The 27,904-nt window shown below is 34.2% G+C and overlaps 6 protein-coding genes and 1 pseudogene across 7 annotated transcripts; 1 reads left to right on the forward strand and 6 right to left on the reverse strand.

Moving 5' to 3' along the window:
- Positions 1 to 4,598: 4,598 nt before the first annotated feature.
- LOC106361009 (PI-PLC X-box domain-containing protein DDB_G0293730) lies at positions 4,599 to 5,913 on the reverse strand. The gene has a single exon (XM_013800705.3). The coding sequence runs from the start codon at positions 5,787 to 5,789 to the stop codon at positions 4,833 to 4,835; it is 957 nt and encodes a 318-aa protein (XP_013656159.2). The 5' UTR covers positions 5,790 to 5,913; the 3' UTR covers positions 4,599 to 4,832.
- A 1,006-nt stretch (positions 5,914 to 6,919) lies between these two features.
- On the reverse strand, positions 6,920 to 10,123 carry LOC106361010 (DEAD-box ATP-dependent RNA helicase 16). Its single transcript, XM_013800706.3, has 14 exons — positions 9,873 to 10,123; positions 9,620 to 9,781; positions 9,454 to 9,543; positions 9,252 to 9,380; positions 8,987 to 9,087; positions 8,798 to 8,909; positions 8,583 to 8,714; positions 8,449 to 8,514; positions 8,181 to 8,366; positions 8,012 to 8,107; positions 7,794 to 7,931; positions 7,648 to 7,730; positions 7,308 to 7,569; positions 6,920 to 7,212 (listed from the first exon to the last, which is right to left on the reverse strand). Exons 1-14 carry the CDS (start codon positions 10,098 to 10,100, stop codon positions 7,120 to 7,122), a joined length of 1,878 nt encoding a protein of 625 aa, XP_013656160.2. The 5' UTR covers positions 10,101 to 10,123; the 3' UTR covers positions 6,920 to 7,119.
- A 633-nt stretch (positions 10,124 to 10,756) lies between these two features.
- LOC106361011 (probable alkaline/neutral invertase B) lies at positions 10,757 to 13,413 on the forward strand. Of its 2 annotated transcripts, XM_013800707.3 has the most exons (5): positions 10,760 to 11,064; positions 11,164 to 11,577; positions 11,641 to 12,072; positions 12,166 to 12,724; positions 12,795 to 13,413. In XM_013800707.3, the coding sequence occupies exons 2-5, from the start codon at positions 11,188 to 11,190 to the stop codon at positions 13,088 to 13,090; spliced, it is 1,677 nt and encodes a 558-aa protein (XP_013656161.2). In that variant the 5' UTR covers positions 10,760 to 11,064; positions 11,164 to 11,187; the 3' UTR covers positions 13,091 to 13,413. The 2 variants fall into 2 exon arrangements, with proteins under 2 accessions (XP_048594793.1, XP_013656161.2); XM_048738836.1 differs by having other exon boundaries at positions 10,757 to 11,577.
- LOC106361012 (type III polyketide synthase B) lies at positions 13,367 to 14,779 on the reverse strand. The gene is made up of 3 exons (XM_013800708.3): positions 14,544 to 14,779; positions 13,886 to 14,452; positions 13,367 to 13,818 (listed from the first exon to the last, which is right to left on the reverse strand). Exons 1-3 carry the CDS (start codon positions 14,725 to 14,727, stop codon positions 13,391 to 13,393), a joined length of 1,179 nt encoding a protein of 392 aa, XP_013656162.2. The 5' UTR covers positions 14,728 to 14,779; the 3' UTR covers positions 13,367 to 13,390.
- Positions 14,780 to 14,987: 208 nt separating this feature from the next.
- On the reverse strand, positions 14,988 to 16,834 carry LOC106361013 (5'-methylthioadenosine/S-adenosylhomocysteine nucleosidase). Its single transcript, XM_013800709.3, has 8 exons — positions 16,622 to 16,834; positions 16,466 to 16,529; positions 16,302 to 16,393; positions 16,115 to 16,221; positions 15,936 to 16,010; positions 15,779 to 15,853; positions 15,561 to 15,653; positions 14,988 to 15,475 (listed from the first exon to the last, which is right to left on the reverse strand). Exons 1-8 carry the CDS (start codon positions 16,716 to 16,718, stop codon positions 15,278 to 15,280), a joined length of 801 nt encoding a protein of 266 aa, XP_013656163.2. The 5' UTR covers positions 16,719 to 16,834; the 3' UTR covers positions 14,988 to 15,277.
- A 3,892-nt stretch (positions 16,835 to 20,726) lies between these two features.
- LOC111199730 lies at positions 20,727 to 21,608 on the reverse strand (annotated as a pseudogene).
- A 329-nt stretch (positions 21,609 to 21,937) lies between these two features.
- On the reverse strand, positions 21,938 to 23,448 carry LOC106442994 (peroxisomal fatty acid beta-oxidation multifunctional protein AIM1-like). The gene is made up of 3 exons (XM_022717470.2): positions 23,114 to 23,448; positions 22,952 to 23,023; positions 21,938 to 22,769 (listed from the first exon to the last, which is right to left on the reverse strand). Exons 1-3 carry the CDS (start codon positions 23,208 to 23,210, stop codon positions 22,519 to 22,521), a joined length of 420 nt encoding a protein of 139 aa, XP_022573191.2. The 5' UTR covers positions 23,211 to 23,448; the 3' UTR covers positions 21,938 to 22,518.
- Positions 23,449 to 27,904: the final 4,456 nt, after the last annotated feature.

The raw sequence follows: 27,904 nt of genomic DNA on the forward strand, positions 1-27,904 counted from the left end.
ATAAACTATATATATAATCCAACTCTCTAATATTTTTTTTTATTGTTCCAAACTTAGTGAAATTTCCGATATGTGTATATAAACTATATATATAATTCAACTCTCTAATATTTTTTGGTTCTTGTTCCTAGAAACTTAGCAAAATCTCCGATATGTGTATATAAACTATATATATATATATAATCCAACTCTCTATCTTTTTTCTTGTTCTTAGAAACTTAACAAAATTTTCGATATGTGTATATAAATTATATATATATAATCCAACTCTCTAATAATTTTTTTTTGTTCCTAGAAACTTACAGAAATTTCCGATATGTGTATATAAACTATATATAATCCAACTCTCTAATAATTTTTTGTTCTTGTTTTTAAAAACTTAGCAAAACTTCCGATATGTGTATATAAACTATATATATAATCCAACTCTCTAATATTGTTTTTGTTCTTGTTCCAAACTTAGCGAAATTTCTCATATGTGTATATAAACTATATATATATATATATAATCCAACTCTCTAATATTTGTTTTTTCTTGTTCCTAGAAACTTAGCGAAAAATCCAATATGTGTATAACTATATATATAATCCAAATCTCTATTTTTTTTGTTCTTAGAAACTTAGTGAAATTTCTGATATGTGTATATAAACTATTTATAATCCAACTCTCTAATATTTTTTTGTTCTTGTTTCTAGAAAATTAGCAAAATTTCCAATACGTGTATATAAACTATATATATAATCCAACCCTCTAATAATTTTTTGTTCTTGTTCCTAGAAACTTACCAAAATTTCCGATATGTGTATATAAACTACATATATAACTCAACTCTCTAATATTTTTTTTTGTTCTTGTTCCTAGAAACGTAGCAAAATTTAAAATATGTATATATATAATCCTCCTCTCTAATTTTTTTTTGTTCTTGTTCTTAGAAACTTAACGAAATTTCCAATATGTGTATATAAACTATATATATAATCCAACTCTCTATTTTTTTTCTTGTTCTTAGAAACTTAGCAAAATTTCTGATATATGTATATAAACTATATATATATATAATCCAACTGTCTATTTTTTTTTCTTGTTCTTAGAAACTTAGCAAAATTTCCGATATGTGTGTGTAAACTATATATAATCCAACTCTCTAATAATTTTCTGTTCTTGTTTTTAGAAACTTAGCAAAAATTCTGATATATGTATATAAACCATATATATATATATAATCAAACTCTATAATATTTTTTTTTGTTCTTGTTCCAAACTTAGCGAAATTTCTGAAATGTGTATATAAACTCTATACATAATTCAAGTCTCTAATATTTTTTTGTTCTTGTTCCTAGAAACGTAGCAAAAATTCTGATGAGTATATAAACTATATATATATAATCCAACTCTCTATATTTTTTTCTTGTTCTTAGAAACTTAGCAAAATTTCTGATATGTGTATATAAACTACACATAATTCAACTCTCTAATATTTTTTTGTTCATGTTTAAAGAAACTTAGAAATTTCCAATATGTGTAGATAAACTATATATATAATCCAACCCTCTAATATTTTTTGTTCTTGTTCCTAGAAACTTAGCAAAATTTTTGATATGTGTATATAAACTATATATATAATTCAACTCTCTAATATTTTTTTTGTTCTTGTTCCTAGAAACTTAGCGAAATATCCGATATGTATGTAATATATATATATATATATATATATATATAATTAATCCTGCTCTCTAATATTTTTTTGTTCTTGTTCCTAGAAACTTAACAAAATTTCTGATATGTGTATATAAACTATATATATAATCTAACTCTCTAATAATTTTTTGTTCTTGTTCCTAGAAACTTTAGCGAAATTTCTGATATGTGTATATAATGTATATAAATTATCCAACTTTCTCTAATAAATATTTGTTAGGATACTTATATATAGAGAAAGATGTGTATATATAATCCAACATTCTCTAATAAATATTTGTTAGAATACTCATAGAAACTCTTGTACTTTTTCTTAGAAAATCCGAGTAAAATTTCTGATTTGTGTAGTGTATATAAACTATTTAATATTTATATAATCCAGCATTTTCTATTATCATAACTAAACGAATTGATCAATACTTCAATATTCATTTCGAGGCTTTGAGATAACTAATTCAATAGATATGATTTATTCGAATTATTTATACTTTCCCACTTGTAAATTTTGTTTTGGTACCCAAACATTGTGGAGGCCAGTTCTGACAAGTGAATGGTTCTGTAAAAAAACAGAAATGGACGCAGCAGTCCATCTTCCTTACGGAGCAGCCCTTATAAGAGTGGGATGGATGGAATCTGTCCTTCTTTCCATCCCATTTGTCTTTGCATATTGCATTGTCATCCGGTATTGTTAGGATTCAAACCTACTTTGTGCTATAGAACTTGGATTAAACTTGATACCAAAACTTATCTTTTATTCACTCTCAAAGGAATAGCTAATGTTTCTCAAGAACAAAAATAAATATCACAAGTTAATAACCAAAGCAAAAAAGCACTCTTGTTATTTTGCTAGCAACTTAATCTCTCTATCTCTCATTGTTCTTATCTTTTGGATTGCCAATTGAGTGTCGCCTGCTTCTTTATTATAGTAGATGATTTACTATATCCTAAAAGGATTATGATATCTTAAGCCCATTTGCATTTTATAATTTCCTCTTCTTCATGTGTTTATCCACATTATTGTCACAATTCACTAGAGGAAATTTTCCTTAATGAACCCTGTTTTGGCTTGGTCTGTGCTGGAACTCAAGCAAGAAAGGAATTGGGCATATTCCTAATTGATATGAAGAGCAAAACAAACAAAAATAATACATTCTTTGAAGAGTTCATGTTTTGCATGGCAGATCCTTGAATTTTGGGGACTATAGACAATTTAGTCGGATATTGTTAGGAACTTTGCTCACTTGTGGCCCAGGGAACAATAAAATACCTTCCATTAACGACATATCAATGTTTCTCTTCTCAAGGTGTGCCACTACAAGAATAAGCTTTAAATTGGTAAGCAAACCAACTCATTTGAATATATATATATATATATATATATGAGGTTATACTATGTTGAATCAAGGGAATACGAATACAAAGGCAATACATTCATCTAAGCACTGGATGAGCCACCATTCTTTATTGCTTCATCAAGGAAGCGATCAAGTGGCTAGAAGCGAGGTTGGTTTTGCCAACTGGTTCCCTCTGGAGACTCCAGCGCCACGAGAACGTATTAGACCGGCTTGTTCTCACGAGTTTACAGCTCCTTTGCGTTTCTGCCTTAACTCCAAAGCTTAGTGTTTGAGCTTGTTAAATCAAACAAAGAGGTGTAAAGATCGTTCAAGATTCAAATCCTATTGTAAAAGGATCTGTTGTTCCATACGAACTCTGAATTTTTTTTGGTAAGAGACTTGGCTTTGTCCAAGTTCATCCTTCTGGTCAAAAACCTTATTCAATCTGGTAAGTCCCGTCATCTTTGTCTTTTATCCATTTGGACCATTTCTTTAAGTAACTCGTTTTCTTGTGATATACTCGTATACTAGGTTAAGACCCGCGCCTTGCGCGGGATAAATATTATATATATATAAATTATTTTATATATTATATGTTTATAACATATTATGAAATAATAAATATATATTAAATAATTAAAAAGTCATTATCTACTACTTATATAATTAAATTGGTGCAAACATATAAATAAATTTTATAAATAAAAAAATATTTATATTTGATATGATACATAATTAAATTTAAATGATAGTAACATATATATGGTAAATTTTAATATTAATATTTATTAGATGATGCTTTTTGCTCATATTTTTTTTATCATTTGTATCTGTTATACCAAAAAGTCTAAATTAGTGATAACAAAATTTTCACTATGGGATTAATGGTTTAAGTAATTTATAATATTTTAAAAAATTAAGTTGTCAATATTTTTTCAAATTTTTTATCAAAAAAATGTTCAAAATAAATTTCAAAATTAAGATATTTATATATTTTTATATGGCATATAGTTTAATTTAAAATGATACATATATTTATATATCTTTTATTTTTGATATTTATTAAATGAGACTTTCAACTTATATTATTTTTTAATTATTTTTATCATGTCATAACAAAATTTTTAAATCATAGATCACAAAATTTGAATGTGAAACTTTTAACAGTTTTAGTAATTTATACTCGCTTTCAAAAATTCAAAATATAATATATAAATAATTTTTTAAATTTTTATTATATAGTTACTATGATTGTTTAATTTATTTTAATAGCTTAAAATTAAACAAATATAATTATAATACACACTTATTTTTATCAAATCTTTATTATTCAAAATCATTAATTGTCATATATACTTTAGCCACATTAGGCAATTCCGTAATCTTATTTAAAGAAATAACGAAGCACATTTAATAATGTATTTATTGTGGTTTAATAAAAAACTTATTATATATTTAGATGGACCAACCTATTTATCTAAGGATTCTAAAAATCATTCTAGTGATGACATGTGGATACAAAAAAATGTTGCAATGCTTCTCAAATAATATATAGGGGATATTAATATCGATGAAATAATAAACTGGTAGGTGATGGTCGATCAACTAATATCCGACCTATTTATTCAATAAATAAATCAGCAATAGCGATCATGTTTCGTTCTTTTGCAAGAAAAGAAACTCTTACGATATGAGGAACTTTCAAAGGATACACACTTAACACTTTATAAAGTAGCGTAACTTAAGACACGTAACCCAAACGAAAATAATCTTAGTTCCAGTGCTGATGTAGAGTTGTATCAAACTTTCCCTTCAATTCTTGCGTGAGTGAATCCAACACAAGCATCAACAAAGTCTTCTTCAATGAGATCCGTCGACAGAATCTGCAACTTATCTCCACACCCCTTGGCAACACACTGAGATATGAACAGCCTCGCGTACTTTCGGATCCGATCGGTCACCGGTTTAACCCAAACAACCGGGTTATCTGCTTGAGGTGTAACAGTATTCTCAACACGGTAAAAATATTTTCTAGAAGATATAGGTTGCTGCTCACTCAGATGCTTCAAGTTGCTCTGAAACTTCGTCCATGGAAGATCGGTATCGATCCAGTTATCTTTAAGATAGTCTGAGTTCCATAACAGTCCACCGCGGTTCGGCTTTGGAGACTCTCTAGGTTTCCAGATGCAGATAACCCTTTTGGGCAAGATCTCGGATACAGACTTGTTGAACAAGTTATCATCTTGTTGTATCAAGAACTGACCTAACTTGTCAGCCAAGTAAGTCTCGAACTCTGGAGGGTCTTTGTGTCCGTACTCGGTCCTCATCTCAAGGATAATGATCTCGGAGTGAGTCTCCGACAAGAATCTGATGACGTCGTCGATGACGGCGTCCACGTTGTATGACGTCAAGATCCCGTGGCAGATATGGCGATCCTCTTGGACACGGATGTCGAGAACACGTGTTCCAAGAACGAGCTGGTCGTAGATGGAGAGCGTTTGGCACTCAGCTAAGGGACGAGAGACCAGAGGGATACCGATGTCGTTGGTGGCTGAGTCGTGAGTCCCTGGCCACACGATCTTGCTGAGAGTTAGCTTCTCCACGTCTAGACCGGCCATCCAGTTTTTCCGATCGGACGGACGGTAGTCATCGCCAGGGAAGTGTGACCCTTCGGATTGCTCGAGATCGTTTATGGTTTTCTCCTCTTCAGACACAGCTTTGTGCTTGTCGATCTGGTCGGAGAAGAAAGATAGCATTGTTTTGAGAGATGGACGATGACTAAGAAGAAGATAAGGTTTGTGATTGTGGTCGAGTTTTACAAAACTTTGTGTTGAGGTCTTTCGGTTATATAAAATCTAGAGAGAGATCGTGGAGTGATGGTCCTTAATGTGTGAAACGTTACATCAAAGACAATTATTTGGTGTGGATTGGTTGGAGTTTGACTTCTTTAAGTTAATTGATTGGCTGTCTAATTAAAAGTTGCCACCAATTAAGATTTGTGATTAACATGAGTTTGTTAATAAACCGAATATGCGATGTGTTTTTGTATATTATATCAAAATCTTTTTTTGATCTATAGAATATTTGTTAGGTTGTTTACCTTTTTTCTTTTTCATTATTATCGCTTTAGAAGCTCAGCATAGATAACTTATAATCAAATCTATTTGAATACTTGAAGTTACTTTTTCTTTTCAAACTATATAACTTTCCGTCAAAGTTTGTTTACAAAAACTGTTACTATCAATCTATTTGTTTTTCTTTTACCTTTGAAAAATTCTCGTGACATATTAGAAATCAACTCACGGTATATAAATTATCAGCTCAGTCATTATAGTTTCATATCATTGAGTTAATATACTCCATCTGTTCCATAATGCTATGAGTATTAGTAATATACATTTAATATAAATTAACCAATTATAAATAATGCAGTAAAATATTATTGGTTAGTCAATTTTTGGTAAAGTTAAAATGATTTTAAAAGTAGCAAAACCTCTATTATATGGAACATTAAATTTTCTCTAAAACATCTTTATATTATGGAAAGGAGTCGATAATTTCACATTCGTTGGTTTGTTTTGTTTCATGCGGTTTTCTAATTTTGCTATCTATAATTCTGTAGGATAATGATGATTGTATTAGTATGTACAAGTACAACATATATCATCCGGTAGATATCCTTTACATTTGGGATCATATAAACAAAACAATCTATCAGTTGATGACACATGTGGCCACGATAATTTATCCAAACAAGAAACGTGCAAAAATATAGCGCTTGTATCCCAACAAAACAAAGAAAAGAGACGCAAGTGGACTAGAATGTTTCCGACCCTACAAAGTTTTGGCACTTGCAAATTAATACCACATGGCAAACCATTATGAGAGGTATAACATACGGTTGATAAGCAATTAAGCATCTTCATAACCATACAGAAAATTATATCGGAAAAATAACTGAAAACGATAATAATATTCTCTCAAAAATCTCTGTTAGAGCTAAGGATTGGTATACTCTTGTCTCCTTTCACTTGTGTAATCACAACGAGTCAAAATTTGATTAGACATAAGCAAAACGAAATAATGTTAAGCTGTCCTTTGTTTCTTGGTCAGGCCATCACTAGATCCTTTACCATTTTTCTTCTGGCCAACGCCGCCACTACGTCCTCTCTTAGATCCCTGGTTGATAGAAGAAAGCAAACAACAGAAAAAGTAAGTACCAAATATACAAAAGCAAAGGAAAAAAAGAGAGAGATATGTTAGTTATATTTTACATTGGCGCTGAAGGTTTTGAGAGGGTCAACGCCTTTTCTTGATCGTTTCTTGTTTGCGTTGTTGCGACCACCACCGGATCTCCTACTGTTGCCCATTGCTGCTCTAGCTAGCTTCACCATCTTGCTTGCTTCTTGAGTCTTTGGGTCCACTAGATACTCAGGGATGTCCTTCAGATGCGGTGCAGGCGCAGTCTTACTCAGAAGCTTGTCATGTTTCAACAGATCTAAGTCTCTTGGATTAGCTTCAAAATGAGACTTTAACCTGAAAAAAAGAAACAGAGAACTAAGCAAAACACCCACTTAAGTAACACATCTTAACAAAAGTTGGCTTCTTGCTTACTTTTCAGAGTTGATAATCTCATTTCTTAAATCCTGAGCTCGAGACTCTCTAACAGCAATCTTTGTAACACTCTTTGCAACATCCTACAAAACAAAAGGTAACTTCAATACTACTCGCATCACATGTTCAAAGTTTCCATTACTCACCTCAGCTCTATATCTTAAAGACTCTACAGCATTCTCTGTCAACAAAGGGAAAGGTGTGATGACATCACTATCCTTGTCCTCTTCACCTGCTAAAAAGGATTTTATTTCTTCAAACCCTTCCATGTCATCAGGAGAAACCTGTGGCAGATAAAGCAGATCATTAGACTTGCAAATAACAAGAGAACCATGCCAAATAGAACAACGATAAAAAAACTCACAAGAGAAACAGAAGAACCGCTGCTATATGCTCTCCCTGTACGCCCTATGCGATGAATATACCCTGTCACACTTTGAGGCATATCATAGTTTATGACCTGTACATAGAAAAAAAAAGAGTCTAAGATAAGGCTAAGAATCTAAGGCAAAGAGAAAAAATGAAATACACACCGTGTGAACTTTTTTGAAATCGATTCCTCTAACTACACCAAACTCAGCGTCCAGCTTGGGTTTGAACCGCCTTTTGTTTTTAGTTTTCTCCTTGTTATCTTCGTCTTTAGCCTCTTCCTTTGCTTTAGCCTGTTGGCTATTATCATCCGTTGCAATCAGATAATCAAAAAGACCTGCATTGAATTGCTGTAGAAACATGCATTGATTAAAATGAAAATGCAGCCACCTCAGAATAAACTAAAGTCCGGTGTGTGACTTGGTGATGTACCTCAAGGATGTGAAGCCGAGAGTTCTGAGGCAATTCTCCGTTTAAAATTGCAGTTTTAATACCAAACTGGCAGAAACAAAAAACGAATTACTTCACTAATATTACTACATGATGGTACCATAGATGACGGTTACCTTTTCTAAGAATAATTTCAACTTGAAACCCATGTCAATGGTATTGATGAATATAAGAATTTTCTTCTGAACCACCTCTAGCTTCAGGAGAGCAAGAATGTGAAGCAGTTTATCCTGAGCACTGCAAGAAATCTAAGACAAGGTAACACACGAATCATCATCACTCATAAACCAAACATAACCAGCAAAAATTTGATTTAGTCTATGAATCATACCCAAAACTGCTGAACATTACTTGGGACCGGCTCTTCCTTGTCAGCACCTTCTTGCAAGGTCAAAACGACCGGGTTGTGAAGAATCAATTTCTTCAGTTTCTCAACATCAGAACTGATATTTTGCAAACATGATTTCATCACCTCTCAGAAGAAAATGTGAGGGGTTAACTAGAATTATTTATTAATTACCTTGTCGTAGCAGACATGAGAAGACACTGGCAACGTCTTGGAACTATTGAAGTGACCGACCTTAGATTGTCTTCATATCCATACGACAACAAAAGATCTGCCTGATGATATAGCAGAAACATATCAACATCTCCTCAAATCAGAGGAATAGAAAGAAAACATGACACAACCTCTAAAAGAATTAATCAAGTGCTTATACTAATAACTTTCCAAGAAAGTATAATCAAACAATTATAGTCCACAAAGCTACAGTTGCTTATCATACCTCATCAAGAACCAAGATTTCAAGCGAGTCACTGATAGCTGCGGGATTTAAAACTCCGTCAGCAAAACATTTTGGAATACAAGCAGGAGTCGTCACAAGAATCTCAGGCAGTCCGGCCAAAGCGTTACGCTGCAAATGAAAAGATTATATATCAATGGTAGGAAGGTTATATATTATCAAAGGTGAAAGATGAAACACAAACCATATCAGATAGAGGCATGCTACTAGTCAACTGCACTGCTTTAATCTGAACACGACACAACTCTATAAGTGAAGAAACCTCTGCGTACACCTGTATTTTCCAAACCAAAGATTATTAAAATCTATGCAAGTATGAAACATATGAAACAATTGTCGGAAACACATACCTGCTGACATAGTTCTCGAGAAGGAACGAGAATAAAAGCAGAAGGAGCAGGCTTCTTCTTCTTGCTTCCACAATCTGAGAAGAGCTTCTGGAGCAATGGAAGAAGGTAAGCCAAGGTCTTACCTGAGCCCGTCTTAGCTTTAGCAACCACATCTTTTCCTTCCTAGAAAGAACACAGAGACGACACTATCAGCTTAGCCTAAAGCTAATAAGACTCTTAAACAAGCCTAAAGGTTGAGACTTTGGTTGTTTACCAGAATGAAAGGAATGGCTGTTTGCTGAATAGGAGTGGGTTTCTCTATACCCTTTTTAGTTAAGGCACGAATGAGACGAGGATCAAGACGTAGCTCCTCGAAGCTCTTATCTTTCTCTTCTTCCTCTTCCTCTTCTTTCTCTATGACGTCTCTCTGTTCTTCAACTTCCTCTGCTTCTTTCACTTCCGGGTTCACATCATCAACAGGTTTCCCCTTCGTGTTAGCCATGGAAACAGTTTAAACTTTAAACCTACGAGGAAGGAGAAGGAGTTTCAAAAGCGACGGCACAGAGGTTAACAAAGAAGAAGAAGTAACACTCTTGTTTTTGTTGTTTTGGGCCTTTTTGTCATGTTGATTTGGGCTTTTTTATTCAGTGGGCTTTGCCAAAAAAAAAGAAGTTTTTAAGACAACAGATATATTATCCAGAAAATAAATAAAGCAAATCAAGCATTGGCAGCAAAAGACATTCTCCAACTTTGGAAACTAACACTAATTTAGACCTTTCTTTTGTTTCATTACCAACAAGAATGATTAAGTATTGTATGGTTCCAATTAAAATTTGATTAAGTTAAAAAGTAAAAATATTTTGAAACCAGCAAATAGTCAGCCTGTGCATGGCACCAGATATGACGTCACCGTACACGTGGACAGCCAACCATCTTATTCACTGCTCAGACTGCTAAATATGTCAACCAAATGTTTTTCTTAATATATTTTAATTAAATAGTTATAATTTATTTTCTTTCGAAAAACAAAATTATGTGTCTAAATAAAGTTCTAAAAATATCTCATAGAGAGGTTTTTTAACATGTTTAATTGTGAAGAATATCCTATGAGAACTTATATAGTGAAGATAATACCACCGGTGAAATTCAAAACTCAACAACCCCATATGATATTCTTTTTTTGTCAACTCAACAACCTCATATGATATGCATGGCTTCATGAAGAAGACTTGAAACTTTTTCACCTTCCCGATAGCTAATATCACATCTTGCCCGTACACGTGGACCCAAACCCTCCTTCGCTGAATGGCTGATACGTCTACCCTTCCGCCGTTTAATTACTTGTTCCACTAAGTCATATATATATATACTCTCGCTTCTCTTCTGTTTCGTGATCATAGAGACGCAGAGCAGAGAGGTTCGTTTCGTCTTCTTCTTCGTTTCTACACTCGATTATAATAACTAAGGTTCGTTATCTCTCTACGTCTTTCTCTGTGGTTAGGAAGCAACATTTATGATTAGTGAGGTTGTAAAAAATGGATCTGATTCGATTTTTGAAAATGCAGGGAGTGAGATCATTGGACTGCGCAATGTCGAGTTTTAATCAGAACGGTGACGCCAAGAATGCTGATACATCGGACGATATTGATTTCTCAAAGTTGCTAGAGAAGCCAAGGCCGTTGAATATGGAAAGACTGAGATCACTTGAAGAAAGGTCTCTGACTGAACTATCCACCTCACCACCACACCTTAGGAACGGGGATAACGCTTCTGCTTCTCGTCTCCAAGATCGCGCGGATTGTGTGGTTTCGCCTAGCGTTGGCTTCAATACACCTCGGTCGCTGGCTGGATTTGAGTCTCATCCGATGGTGGGAGAGGCCTGGGATGCTTTGAGAAGGTCTTTGGTGTACTTCCGTGGACAGCCCGTTGGGACAATTGCTGCAGTGGATAACTCGGAAGAGAAACTTAACTATGATCAGGTGAAGAAGAATCTTGATTCTTACTATACAGTTTAATATCATAATGTTGATCTGTTGTTTTAGGTGTTTGTGAGAGACTTTGTACCAAGTGCTTTAGCATTTTTGATGAACGGAGAGCCGGATATTGTGAAGAACTTCCTTTTGAAGACTCTTCGTCTTCAGTCATGGGAGAAAAAGATTGATAGGTTCCAGCTTGGTGAAGGAGTGATGCCTGCTAGCTTCAAGGTTTTTCATGATCCCGTTAGAAACTATGAGACGTTGATAGCTGATTTTGGGGAGAGCGCGATTGGAAGAGTGGCGCCGGTTGATTCTGGGTTCTGGTGGATTATTCTGCTCAGGGCCTACACCAAGTCTACTGGAGACTCTTCTCTTGCTGACATGCCTGAATGCCAGAAGGGTATACGGCTGATACTAAGCCTGTGTCTCTCTGAGGGGTTTGATACTTTCCCCACTCTCTTGTGCGCTGATGGTTGCTGTATGATTGATCGTAGGATGGTGAGAAAAGTCTTATCTTAGTAGTTTTTTTTATTATAGGGACTCTTTCTAGAAGAAGACTGTTTGAAGCTATCTGTTTTCTGTGTGTTTTAGGGAGTTTATGGTTACCCGATAGAGATTCAAGCTCTTTTCTTCATGTCCTTGAGGTGTGCCTTGCTCCTACTTAAACATGAAGGAGAAAGTAAAGAAATGGTGGAACAGATAGTGAAGCGACTTCATGCTTTGAGCTACCATATGAGGAGCTACTTTTGGCTAGACTTGAAGCAGCTTAATGACATTTACCGATACAAGACGGAGGAATACTCTCACACTGCTGTCAACAAGTTCAACGTGATCCCTGACTCTCTTCCAGAATGGGTTTTCGACTTCATGCCGCCTCAAGGAGGGTTCTTCATCGGCAATGTTAGTCCCGCGAGAATGGATTTCCGTTGGTTTGCTCTGGGTAACTGTATAGCCATATTGTCTTCCTTGGCTACTCCTGAACAGTCAACAGCAATTATGGATCTAATAGAAGCTCGCTGGGAAGAGCTGGTCGGAGAAATGCCACTCAAAGTTTGCTACCCTGCAATAGAAAGCCATGAATGGAAGATAGTAACTGGCTGTGACCCCAAAAACACTCGATGGAGCTACCACAATGGAGGGTCCTGGCCAGGTAAAATTTACTAACTCTCTTTTCATATTGCTTCTGATTACAAAAGCTGACATGATCTTCGTTGGTACAGTGCTGCTATGGGTACTGACGGCTGCTTGTATCAAAACTGGTCGACCTCAAATAGCAAGACGAGCGATTGAAGTAGCGGAAGCTAGGCTTCATAAAGACAACTGGCCTGAATACTATGATGGGACGGTAGGGAGATACGTGGGGAAACAAGCGCGTAAATGCCAGACCTGGTCAATTGCTGGATACTTAGTGGCCAAGATGATGCTGGAAGATCCATCACATGTCGGTATGGTTGCTCTTGAGGAAGATAAACAAATGAAACCCGTTATGAGAAGATCCAACTCCTGGACTTGTTGAAAAGTTTGATCATGGTAACGTAGGAAAAAGATGAGCTAAGGCTGATTAAACTACTCTTTCTTCGTTTTTCAAATTCCACATTTACCTGTTTTTTGCTTTGTATTTTTAGACTATGAGAAATTTAAGCATCATAAAAAGATTTCATCTGGTTTAGCTTTCATTATCTTATTATTATATATGATTTCTCTCTCTGGTGAAATGACTGTATAACAGAAGAGGATTCTTTCTTGAGCTTCAAGTTATCACCAAACCACAGTTCTTGAGCTTCAAGGTAATACCAAAGCCCCATTACTTTTTTGCTCAGACATCAAGGTTTCGAGCAACGATGCCTTCAAATGTAACACCAGGTCCAAAAGCCAGAATCAGACCCCACTCGTTTCCACCTTCATTCATGTTCCTCGCTTTCCTGCTCTCCTCCAACATATACTCCAACACATAAACGATCGAGTTGCTACTTGCATTGCCATAGTCCATGAGAGCCCTTCTGCTTGGGCTCAGCTTCTCCGGCGAGAGGTTAAGCCGCTTTTCCATTCGGTTTAAGATGGCCGGTCCACCTGGATGAACCGCCCAGAACATTTGGTTATAGTCTTTATGAGCCAGTCCAGCTTTTCCTATTAGCTTCTTGCAGAAACTCTCCACGTTGTCTTCTATTATCTGCGGAAGCTCTCTAGACAGCGTGAAGTTTATCCCTTGTTCCGTTAGCTTCCCATCTATCGTCTTCTCTGTGTCTGCACCATGAAAATGCAATCCATGTTTAGTCTAAGTTATAAGTTACAAAGTATCTTGTAGCTTTACCAGGCAGGAAGTTCTGAATTGCAGTGTGAAGCTCAAAGAGAGGCTTCTCAAGAATCGGATCTGGATCGGATCCGATGATCATAGCTCCGGCTCCATCACCAAACAAGGCAACACCAACAAGATCATACGGTCTGTCAGCACTAGGAGGTTTGAACCCAATGATGGTCGTCTCAGACGTGGCGAGAAGGACTCTACTCCCCGGATTATTCTCAGCTATGTCTTTGGCTACACGGAGACCCGCAACGCCACCAGAACAGCCAACGAAGTAGAGCAGGACACGGTGTGTCTCGGGGCTGAGACCAAGCCCTTTGGCTAAGAAGAGGTCGCCACCAGGGAGACGAGCTTCGCTTGAGGAGACATAGACAAGGTGAGTTATGTCGGAAATAGAACGGCCCCAGTTCTTGATGCAGGCTCTAGAAGCCTCCACTGCCATTTCGGTTACAGCGTCGTTGCATATGTCAAGACGCTGCTTCACGGTGGATCCTCCTTCAATGGCGAGCTCTGGATACTTGTTTAGTATCTCCTCTGACATGACAACATACCTTGTCTTCACCGTTGTTGTCTTGCCTGTATAGTGATCGAAACAGTCAAAACAACCTCAGGTTCTCATAAAGGCTATACAAAGTAAACTCAAAAAGGGTTAAAGTGAAGACATTACAGAGACGAGTAAGCTTCTGTTTGAGTTCAGGGTCATCACAGTTGGTGGTTTTGAAGTAGCCATCAACCAAATACTCTTGCATTACTAGCTGCTGAGGAAAGGCTTTTCCAATTGCAAGAATTGTAGCTTTCCCCGGATTTGGTTTCTTCTCTGAACCCAACTCTGTTGCATCGATGCTTCCCATTTCTATCTATCTCTTTTTTTCTTTTCTTGGTCTATTTAAAAGGGTCAAAGTGAAGGCATATATATACACTGCAGCTTTTGAAGTATATGATCTGCACCTTGTGTGATGTTTGTCTAGTTTGATATTTGGTGAAGATTAGGTGTGAGATTCAGGAGCTTCATGTTTATTGCATTGGCTCTTTCTAAAAAATATTAGGCCTTAACTAAAAGGGATACTAGTTACTAACCAACACAAGAGTAAGTAATTATAGACTTGAAAAGAATGGCCAGAGAAAGTTTATTGTTATTTCAAGCATAAATAAAAAAAAAGAACATCAACAATGCAATGAAATAAGATGAAAGCAAATTATTATGTTATTGTGTATCAAAATTTGTTGAGTTTCTACATATTAGATTGATCCATCATCATATGAAAGAGAGCCAAAAAAGAGAACTCATGAGGAATAATGGAGTTAAAATGAACTCACTGCTCCAACCTATTGCCTAATTTGCCTATAACCTCTCCCTTTTGCTTGAATCTTTATTAAAAATGTGAACCTCTCTCTCTCTCTTCAGAGGTCTGAAAGACACTTGCCACTGATGAAGTCAATCACTTTGGTAATGGACTCATCAAGTTGGGCAGTGACTGCAGCTAAATTCTCCAAAAACTCCTCTGAAGTTGGTCTATTTCCGTCCACAATATCAGTTACTCCTTTTATTAAAATCGTAGGAACCTTAAAAATATCAGCCACATAGGCCACTGCTGCTCCCTGAATTTTGTGGAGATACCCAATATAAGCAGTTGCAACTGATTAAAACACATAGATTGGAGCAAAAGGTTCGTGGATTGTTTACCTCCATGTCTTTAACTGTAGCATCATTTGCTGTGATGGATTCTTTGTCATGTGGAGACATATCCATAGAATCACCAGTGGATAATCGTCCCACCTGTGAACATCAAGATCAAAGCGTAAATGTACAACTTATGGCATTTGTTTACACGACAGAACAGACCAACAGATCTGTCTATTCACAGTGGTGAACTCAAAGGAACAAATAAAGTACACACACACCTTTAGGTTCAGCTCCTTAATAAGGTTGGGTGTAGGGAAGGCTTTCCGCATACCAACACCATATAGATCAAGGACCTGAACAGACAAGTAGACAACAGAGAAACTGTTCACTAAAAACAACAGCTTTACTCGGCAAATCATACAAAAGAGCACTCACAGGAACAGGTATCCTTCTGTCATGGAAAGCAGAGCTAGAGACAATATAAACATCGCAAATACTTGCTCCTTTGGCCTGAAAAAGAACCACAAAAAAAAAATCAAAGATAATGTTTATTCTTTCTGACACATAAGAGACAAAACTTATGCAGAGAAAGCATTATGTAATAATGTCTGTACCTTAAACCCACCAGCGGTTCCTGCATTAATGATTAGGTCCGGCTGAAGCGCTTGTATAGATGCATACGTCACGAGAGATGCAGGAACCGTACATACACTATCAACCCCTAAACATAATCAAACCCAAATAACAATGACCATTAGAGATCACATCAGCAACTCCAAAATCAAGAAACCGCATACATACCAAGAGCTGAATCTTTTCCTGGGCACACTATATTAATGTTCAAGTCTTTATACATTCCTTTAAACAGAATCCAAGCCACCTCTTTTGGAAACCTAAATTAAAAATAAAGTTTTCATATTTTTTTTTCAAAGGAATCACATTTTGAGATGAAAAAAAGAACTCACGGCGAGTTAACGTCTTTGACGAGGCGGAGCCTCTCGATAAGAGGCTGAGCTTCCTTTTGCATAGCTGCGAATACACAAATCATTAGAAGAAGAAGAAGAACAAAAGAAAATTCACAATCGAAGAAGAAACATCAACGGAGGAGAAGAGAACAGTACCGACGATGAAGACGATGGTGGAGATCGGGCGTTTCTCTACGTGGCCCGTAAGATTTTCCATGGAAGCGTTTGAGAATCCGTCGCCGTTGGCAGCCATGGCGATTCGTCAAGATACAAATTTCTTGATTTCCCACCGGAAAGTGGAAACGTGCATAAAGAAGAGGTGGAAAACCGGATCCGACCCGAGACCTATCCGGATTTAAACCGGAATCCAGACCCATCAAAAGAATATAAAAATAGCTATATTGCATTCAGGTAGGCCCGAAGTTATTGTCGGAAAAGTTCGGTTTCGGTTTGAAAGTTCGGTTCAGTTAGAGAACTATTTCTCATCTCCATTTAAATGATTTATTTGTATGATCTATTCAGATGATTCATTCAGATTTTTGTGATTGTTTGTTTGTTTATCCACATAACTCATCTAGATAAATCATTTAAATGGATCTTATGTTTGTTTTATTATTTTCATTTCCATTCAAATGAATTTAGTAAACAAATTACCAAAATACTCTTGTGTTGGTTTAATCATATGTTTGATACTAATTTTAACTATATTACATTTAATTATTTAGTTTAATATATTTACATTAAAATTATTTCAAAATTAACGAGTTTTCTTTTTGAGGTTTGGGCGGAAAAACAAGATTTTTCAGTTTTGGCGGGAAAACGAGAGTTTTCGATTTTGGCGGGAAAATACAAATTTTTGGTTTTGGCGAGAAAACACATTTTTGTGGTTTTGGCGGAAAAACACGTTTTTGGCGGGAAAACACGTTTTTTTGCGGTTTTGGAGGGAAACACGTTTTTTGCGATTTTCGCAGGAAAATGAAATTTTTCGGTTTTGGTGAGAAAACGAGATCTTTTGTTATTGGCGGGAAAATGCGTTTTTGCGATTTTGGCGGAAAAACATATTTTTGCGGTTTTGGCGGAAAAACACGGATTTGGCGGGAAACACGTTTTTTTGCGTTTTTGGCGGGAACACATTTTTGCAGTTTTCGCGGGAAAACAAGATTTTTCGGATTTGGCGGAAAACGAGAAATTTTTTGGTTTTGGCGGGAAAGTGCGTTTTTTGGTTTTGGCGGGAAAACGAGATTTTTGGTTTTAGCGTAAAAATACGTTTTTTTGTTTTGGCGGAAAAACACGTTTTTGCAATTTTTGCGGGAAAACATGTTTTTGTAGTTTTGTCAGTTTTCGTGTGTGACAAAAATGATATTATGTTTATGTTTGTAAATTGTGAATTACATTAGGGGTATAATAGATATTATAGCATTTTGAATGAACCATCTCCATTCAAATGATCCAAATTGGTTCAGCTGAATGAATTTTAAAATTAAGCCTAAATTTTCAAAAGTCATCCGGATGGTCCATCTGAATTAATTGTATTTTTAGTGCATAAACAAACAAAACTCTCATTTTCATCTAGATGACTCATCCAGATGGAGAACACAAACAAGCCCTAATTTTTTTACTGTTTCAGTTTTAGTCAATTAGTTCGGTTTTAGTCGATTAGTTCAAAAGTCATTTGGCTGATCCATCTGAAAGAATTGTACTTTTAGTGCATAAACAAACAAAATTCTCATTTTCATCTAAATGACTCATCCAAATGGAAAAACAAACAAGCCCTAAATTTTTTACTGTTTCAGTTTTAGTCAATTAATTCGGTTTAAATTAAATTTTCTTTTACCAAACATTACTATGTAGAGAGTAATAAACTTTCTTGAACGCTAGACGGTATAACTCGGGGAAAAAAGATGTAGCTAAGCTCTCATTGTTTGGGAGATTTTCAAATGAAGGCCCATCCCTTACGTTGTTGGTTGAGATAGCGATGAGTGAAATCGATGATTCCGCTCTTTCCAAACAGAGTAGAGCTAAGCTTGCATGACCAACTTCAAAATAAGTGAGCTTATTTGTATTTGGTCAGGGAGATCGCAGCCACACTGCAAGTCCTTCAACTTTGTTGTTGGAGCCAACATATTGAGGAAAGAATACTTTAGTTTGTTTACATACTTTATATTGTTATACTAAACTTTCCACGGTGGTTTATGTTTACAACTTCAGAGTATTTATAATATTTACAGTGTATGTGTAGCACAATATACAAGATGAAGAGACCAATGATTTTCCCTTTTATGTTTCATCTCAGAGAAACCATCATGAAACACTTCAATTTTTTATTTCAAAGTTGTAGATAAGAAGTTAATCTAACAATCAAGTATTAACATTAGTTATAAATAACCACTAATACAATTTATAAGCGTAGAAACATAAATAATTCCGTATGGTATGCTTTTCAAACTTTGTTCCTAACAGAAGGTAACACAAAATGTGACCAAAGATAAAAATAAATTAGTGAACAAACAACTAGAAATTTTAATCAGAGAAATATCTGAAGGAAAATGGTTGGATCGCTAACTGCATCAATTCATAAGTACCAAAGAGGAAAACACAAAGGCTTTAGAACTTTTCCGATGGCTAATAGTTTGCTGATTGTTGCTTAGACTTTTATATTGCATAAATTTCAAGCTTTCCTGATTTTGATACCTAACAAAAGAAATTTCGTGTTGTAATACTCCACCCTACGCCGTGGATTTTTATCTAGTATAATAATAAAGTAGAAAAGTGACTCTTAGTGTAATCTTTCTTCATTTTTTTCTCATGTATGTTGTTTAACTTATCAGCTTGTCCCATGGGTTAGTTAACTTAACTCACATCGAGCTCTCCAACAAAAGAAATGCTCTGTTCTTACTTATATGAAAATAATAAATGTATGCTGAAAAATCAAACGTATTATTATCATTATACTCTTTTCTTATTATTAAATTGAACTTATTAGAGATGTGTACTTTTAAGTAACAGATAATAACAAGTGGACAGAGAACTTTCAAATAAGACTGTGAGCGCAACTTGTCACATTTCTTTTTTCATTGGATAAAATAACAATGAACATGAAGCAAAAATTCAGGATACAAATAACCAAGTTGATATTTCAGATTTAAATATAGAAGACAATGTCAAATTGGCTAATCATTGGTTTGGTTTTCTTCTCATAGAAGCGAATCTTCTGAGTGGCAAATAATTAATGCCACAAATATATTGAATTTCTAGAAGTTGCAATTAACAAATCATTACATATTGATCTTTGATTTTTTGAGTCGCACATCTAATCACCCATATTCCATTCTTGATTTTCTAGTTACAGAAAATTTGATGTCTGAGGAAAAGGACGTTAAACAAATATTCAATAATATTAAAAAATCATTTTATATAATATGATAGTTTGGTGTGCCGACATGGCTGCATTGAAACTATGGTTTCGTAGCATGTATATAATCTTGAGTTGATTATTGGAATATGTTTTAGCTGTAAATATGGAGATTTCGATTTCAACTTTCTAACCAGAGATCAAGGTGTGTATCAAATGCAAATAAATTGTCGGATTATTATATAAATGAACTAAATATGGTACATATATAATGTATATAAATTTATAATAAATTAAATGCAAATTATTCCTCGAATTAACTGAAAAATAAACCGAAAGGGTCTACTGTGAAAAGTTAATTAATATTTGGGCTTTGGATCCTTTATCTATCCACAACAGATGTTGTTGATCTGGATTATGGCAAGATGAGAGTCGTGATAGATGGCACTAAAGAGCTATGTTTTGATGCAAATGTTGATTTTAAGAGCGGTGAGTTTTATGAGGAAGAAGTGCCAGTTCTTCTCAAATATGAGAAACTGTTTGAGTTCTTTAAGCTATGTTTCAAGCTCTGTCATGATGAGGATCATTGTCCTTTGAACCCAAAGAGTCCTGTTAAGAAGAAAGAAACCAAGGACGAATCAAAAAGCCGGAAAGAGGATCGTGCAAGGAGCTACAAAGGAGTGGTGATCAATGGTGACGTGAGCAATCAAGAGAATCTCAAAGATTAGAGAGGCTACTATGAAAAAGGCAAGGGAAAAATGTACGAGGAACCAGATACTAAATGGGTAAAGTTTCCGGAAAGAGGAAACAAGAGGCCTTCATCCTACGTACCAGCAGCAGAGTGGAGGAAGAAAGATCAAGGTTTCGGAATTCTCGCTGGGAACAACCATGGAACCAAATGCAAGACGATAGGAACCGGTATCAGCGTGACGCATAAAATTTGTTCTCTAACTTTATAAAATAACTTTTGTATAACAATATGTAATATGTTTTGAAGTTTAAAAACCTGTTGTAGAGACTCCTTACAAGTGCTGTCAGGTTTAAATCAGCTGTCAAGCTAAAGGTACTTTGGATATTCCGAATGAACTTATATAACAAGATTATCTTCGCAAACATGATTTATATCAATGTTTTTGTGGAAGTACAAAATATATACATGTTGATGCAGGCAGTTCTCTTTTGAATAAATAAACAAAAGGAACAACCAAAAAAATCTATAAAATAGAAAAGAAAATAAAATAAAAGAAATTTCTGAGGTTCCCAAAAAAAGATGCTCAAGTTGAAACAATACAACCATAAGAATTCAAAAGACCTACGAATGTTTCTTCTCTGCAAGGAATCGTCAATACACCAACGGGATGATTGAAACCGAACTCTTCCTCTGCTCGATTAAGCAAACCTTGAAACAAAGGATGGTTCAAATACGAAATGGGAACCACGATCGAATCTCTTATTGTTCTCCATCTCTTCTCCGACATAAACCGCAACATGTCCTTTTGGAACCCGAAATTGCTGTTTTTGGGACTGTTTAGAGTTGGTAACACACGACAATCGAATAGCCACCATGTCTACACCAAGAGTTTCTATAGAGACTGTAAGAACAATATGTTTTATGAAAACGGAGAAAGATTAATTTTTTTGGTGGAGTTGTGTGTTAGTTACTATTTATAGAGTAGTTTATAGGTTAAGGAATCTAATTTCGAATTTGTGTTTAATGATACAATAATTTTTTGTTGTATTTAAAAGTGAAGGGTTTCACATGGGATCTTCTTAATAAAAACTAGGGTTTACCTAGAGCATCAAGCTGATTCTGATTTCTATGAGTGACTAAAGAATATAACCAGATAGGCCCCACCTAAGTTACAGGAATCACATGCTTTCTTTGTCACTTATTGAAACCTCTGGCCGTTACATGAAACAGGTGTGGTCATATTGGTTATGATGAATAGACAACAGAAATAAGTTTCCTCATTGTCATTGATGAAAATAGACACTTTTGACAATTATCTCTTCCTAACAGCAACTCCAATGGTGTTACCCACCATTGGAATCCTTAGCAATATAATAATGTTTTTTTTTTGAATAGTTAAGAACTCTAATCATAATTGTAGGTTCAATGGTGTTATCCAATATGAAATCCTTAGATATATTTTTTTTTACAAGTAGTACAATCAACAACACAAGAACAACACAAGAACAACAACAAAAAGATACTTTTAAAAATAAACTTGAAAAGTCTCACCATAGCCAGTTCTAAACCACCACCAAGAGCTAATCCTTCAACTGCAGCAACAAGCGGCTTCCTGGTGCTTGATCTTCCTGAGCAAATCCAAGGCCATGGAAGTCTCCCCGTACTTGCACAATCTGTTCAAAACCGTTCCATAGGTAACTCCATCAGGTCGGAAGCCGTGTTCCACCATCCGATCTATCAAACTCATTGCTTCAGACACATAGCCTTTGAGACAAAGTCCGTTGACGAGAGTGGTGAACGTGATGAGATCTGGTCTGACTTTCGTTTCCACCATACGATCAACTAGAGCCACGGCTTCGGAGACTCTGCCTTCGAGACTCTACCAGAGTTGAAAACATGATCGTGCTGGGGGTGAAGCCGAGTTTCAAGATCTTGCTCAAAACGGAAAATGCTAAACCGAGTTTCCGGAGGCGGCAGAAGCAGTTCATCGTTATGTTGAGAGTGTAGAGGTCAAAGGCAATACCGTTGAATTCCATCTGCTTGGAGAGGGATAACACGAGGCTGTGCTGTTTTGTCTTGGCGACGGCGCTGACAGTTTATTGAAGTCAATGACGGTAGGGAGGGGACGAGACCGAAGCATGGACTGGAAGAGATGAACTGCGTCGTTTTTGTTAATACCAGTAATGCCGCTTGTGTACCAGTCTTATGCACTTGCTGGAAAACATTGATGTTGAAACCACCCGAGAATCTTCCACCGTTCTCTGAAATGATCAAAATACAATCAAGGGCCTTAACCAAACCAAAAAAAGGATTCAACTTTCAAACTCTTCTTTGACAATTCACAATTTTTACCAACGCTAAGTTCGATAGAGATTAAACGCTACATGATCCGAATACAATCCTTCAAAATCTAAACAAAAGAAACTCAATTTTGTTTGTTTACCTGTCAAGACGATGGCCTTAACATCACTCCTATGATTCGCATCTTGAAACTTCTCCTTCAACCCAGAAATAACTAAATAATTCCACAAAATAAAAAATCAGCTTAAAAGAGAAAGCAAATCAACATCTTGAAATTAATCAAAAGTAAGAAGCTTTTTAATACTTGGGCTGGCCAGAGAGTTAACAGGAGGATTCGAAATGGTGATCACAGCAACGCCATCGTTCCCTACTTCCATTGTTACTCCCATCTTCTTCGCCATAGCTTTTAACAAAGTTTTTAGCTTTTTCCCGTAATCGGATAAAGATCTGTGTTTTTTTATTTTTGTATCAAGGAAAAAAAAATAGAAAGCTCGAACCAATCCCGTTGCGCCAGCATATTAAGGACTTGATCCTTCTTCTCCTTAGTTAAGGATTCATCCTTAGCTTTTCCCTCTTTTTTAATATTTTTTTATTCCTAAAAAGCTAAGGACTAAAGCTAAGGATTAGCTAAAAGCCTGCGTTGCACATGCTCTAACAACGTAGAGTAACATGATGTGCTTGAATGAAAATCTAAATGTGCAATCATTTAGATATGATTTACATTTTTATCATGATAAATTTCACTAAAACAATTGTTCAATACTGTTTCACTTATTTTTAATATATATTATGCGTTTATTTGACGCTAATATGTCTTCTTCTGATTTGTTAACATTGATTTACATATTATAGTAACTAGATACTTTCTCCGCGCTACGCGCGGATAATATATTTAAATTTGTTACATTTCTCATTTTTATTTGTATGTGAATTTTTGTATATTAAATTATATATAACTAATTTTTAAATTGGATTTTTTTAATATTTTAAGTTTGAAGTAAGTATTTCTATTATATGTAACATAATTAACTAATAAAATATGAAGAATCAAGTCCGAGATTTTAGAGTTATGTAAAAAAAATATAATTATGTATAGAACACAAATTATCTTAGTTTAAAAGATCGGAATTTCATCTCGAATAAATTCACGAAAAAGTACTCCAATAACCTAATTAAAATATAAAACCCCTTTTTCAAAAAAAGAAGCGTACTTAATAATATTTTTTTTACGTGTAATAGTTTGAAAACTGATAATTGAATATCGATCTAAAATATTATTTTAATATATCTAATGGTAAAATGTTAGTTGTAATAAACAAATTTTGAATTTTGTAATATTACATGAATTAGAAGTCTTTAAAATCTAAAATCTATTTTATTAACATAATATATTTTTTATTCATTTATTATTTTGACGTTAGAAAATATTGCTTTAGTTTTATTTTGATATTAATTTTTTTAATAATTTTGTTTCTTTTTAAGCAATTTTAAAATTATCAAGAATATAATATATTTAAAATTATCTATTTAAATATATCCAAATATGATGTCTCATTTTTATGTGTGTTTGCGTTGAGCATATTTAATTTGTAGTTTGTATATTTAATAACACCTTGTTGTGTGATGTTCTATGGTTTTAATAAATGTACTGTCATTTCATTTTTATTACTACTAACATGATTTTTAGAGATCAGTGATAATGTATTTTTAACGTTATGTATTATATTTTATTGTATATTTTTTAACTCTTCATGCTGACACTTTTTTTAGAATCATTTTAATTAGATAATAGGTTTAAAGATGTAAATAAAATTGGAGAAATTTCAATTATACACTTTGTAATGTACCACTTTTCACTTTTACCACCACTAAATGGACATTTTCAAAAATACATTCTTCATTAAATGGCGAAAGACTAAATTAACGTTTCCTTATCTTCAACCATAAACGTCTCTTTTCAGATCTACCTTCTCTCTCGTGGAGATCCACCGTCGCCGTATTCATGAGTTTCACGGTGTCCGTCTTTAACGAGTTCGTCGTCTTCTTCGTCAAGCTTCTCTTTCGTCTTCCTCAAACATGTCGTTGCTGTATTTATGAGCTTCACCGTGTCTGTCTTTAACGAGTTCGTCGTCTTCTTCATCGAGCCCCGCCGTCGTCGTATTCATGAAATTCAGTGTGTATGTCTTTAACGAGTTTGTGTTTTAGTATCAATTGCTCTTTCTACGATGAATTATGAAAGTAAGACTTTTTAAATTAGCTTCTCTCTTTCTTCCAAATATGTTAATTTAGTTTTTTTTTGGCTGATTAGTGACAGTTGTGTCTATCTTGGTTCCTTATAATTTCTGGAAAAGTTTCCAATGAAACAATCAAACAAGATTGCTTTAGACTTCTCATTTGAACATGTTGATTTATAAGAGAAGTATTTTTAACAAGAGTTGTATATGTCTACATATAAATGTGTGAACTCAAGAAGTCTTTTGTTGTGTTATCCTATATTATTTGTAAGACTTTTGTCGAAATACATGAACACTATGCTTATCCATCTTAGACCATGATTAGAAGTTCATATCATCGTTTTATTAAGTTCATATCATTGATGCTTCAGACTTCTCATTTGAATATGTCGATTTAAGAGAGGTATTTTCCAATAGTACACTGCATATTAAGGAATTATAACCCCTTATAAATCTGAGTTTTAGGATATTGCTGATAATACATCTCAACGATTTACAAGGTGTTATAAAAGAAGTTCTTAAACAAGAGTTCATCGTATATATCTATAGAACAACATATAAACGTGTGAACATGAGAAGTCTTGTGTTGTGTTATCCTATATTCTTTGTAAGACTGTTACCAAAATACATGAACATTATGCTTGGATAAAGTATCTTTACACGATTAAAAGTTAACATTATCTTTTTATTTCGTCAGGCAGTTAGATAGCAATGAATTTTGCACATCTTCGTGATTCCTCTGAGGATTTATGAAGCTGGAACAGATCCACTAGACAATCTAAAAGTGATTATCCAATCGTTGTTTTAGTCAATAATGTGAAGTATTTTATAAAAGATTATAAATATAGTTTTATACGGGTTTATAAATTTGTAAATTAGAGATTTGGGAGACTTATAAAACTTGTTTATTATTTGTTACATCTTTTGGTTAATACAATGTTTGGATTCTCTAAGGAATACAAACATTTGGTGACCCCAACGCATCCAGATCTTAATGACATAGATTTTGACAGTGTTGTACAATTAGTTCAACAAGGATATAAAAAGAAGAAAAGTTAATGGGAACAAAATTTTGTGGATTTACTTTTTTGCAGTATATGATATAAAGCAATAACACATGAAAGAAGATAAAAGTGAAGAGAAAAGAAATTTAAAGGGCAAATAAGAGTTTATAAATCATTTACAAAAGTTTATAAAACATTTTTGTAAGTTTATAAGCGATTTATAAATGTTTATAAATTATTTTTAAGAGTCTCTAAGATCTATGGTTCACTTTCTCAGATCAACCAATGGGGTGGATCTATGATTATTGATGAATGTAAATAATTTATAAGGGTTTATAAAAGCAATTTATAAACTATTTATAAAAGTTTATAAAAATGTTATGAAAGCATATATTCAATTTATAAGGGGTATTATAAGAGTTGTATAGGTTTATAAATCACCTAAAAGAGTCTATAACCATTTAGAAAGCTTTATAAAACAACTTATAATGGTTTGTATAATAGTTTATAAGGGTTTATAAAAATAATTTATAAAATTGATACACCATTATAAAATAATTTATAAGGGTATGTAAAATTATTTGTAGGAGTCTATAAACCATTTATAAAGACATATAAGATTTGTAAGTCCGACAAAGGAGGTTTCTTCGTTCGTGGAGCTGAAGCGGTGGGGTCTGAAGCGGTGGAGCATTGTTCGCTGTCCGCATGTGCCTCAGAATCTGCCACGTATCATCATCTCTTTATAAAACATGCACGTGTTCTTTATTCTTATGAATTTAATCTTGTGTATCAAAGTGTTGGGCTTTAAGCCGAAAGACTTGTGCCCATAATTTCAGCCCATGAGGCTTAAATGAAAAGAATGTTGACAAAAAAAAAGATTTATAAGGGTTTATAAAAGATTTTAATGGGTTTTGAAGAGTTTGTATAGGGTTTACAAAAAAATATAAAGGTTTTATAAGACTTTATCAAAATATTTATAAATAGTTTAGAGAGTCTTTTTAAGCTGTTTGAGAAATATCTATTCAGCCAAAAAATATATCAGAAGAATCAGGTTAGTGGTATTTGAAGTGTTACAACTTTTTATTTCATGAAATCAGGTGTAGAGTGTATGACAAAGCGTTGTAAGTATATTAAGAAATGAAGCATTGTTAAACGATAGTTGCTTGTTACTAGTACTTAATCTGAAGGATGAATGCTTCTTGAGACATTAAGAAACATACATTCAGAAAGAAGTCGTTATAGTCTTCTTTGAGTGTGAATTCAGCTGAATCAAACCGCCAAGCAAGAGGAGTAGAAGGCATCATCATCATAGAGCCATGGCAGATTGGGGAGCACCAAGTTGATGAGCTCTTCAAACAATCAGTAGACTTGGGATATTTTATTTTGATTTACAAGAATGTATAAATTGATTCATATAGGTTTATAAATAGATTTGTAATACTTTATAAAATATCTACTGCAGTCTATAAGAGTTTATGAAGGTAATTATTTTATGAAGTCTTATAACATTTTATAGAGGCTTATAAATCTGTATATAAGGGTTTATAAAAATATTATAAGAGTTTAATAATCTTCATCGCACAATTTGTAAGAGAAAATAAATCTTTTTCAAGAGTTTATAAATCTCTTATAAGATTTTATAAATCTTTACATTTAGAAGTAAGATATTCATAAAGCTATTATAAGTTTAAAAAGTTTAAAAATTAAAATCGGTGATATAAATACATGAAGATGCTTGTTACTAATTTTCTTAAAAAAGAAACTAGAGTAAATGTAAAGTACAAATGATTTACAGCTTACAATCACTTATAAGAACACGTGTTATACATATATATTACAGAAATACATGTGTCTTGT

Source organism: Brassica napus, chromosome A8, assembly GCF_020379485.1.
Source record: "Brassica napus cultivar Da-Ae chromosome A8, Da-Ae, whole genome shotgun sequence".
Taxonomy (NCBI): domain Eukaryota; kingdom Viridiplantae; phylum Streptophyta; class Magnoliopsida; order Brassicales; family Brassicaceae; genus Brassica; species Brassica napus.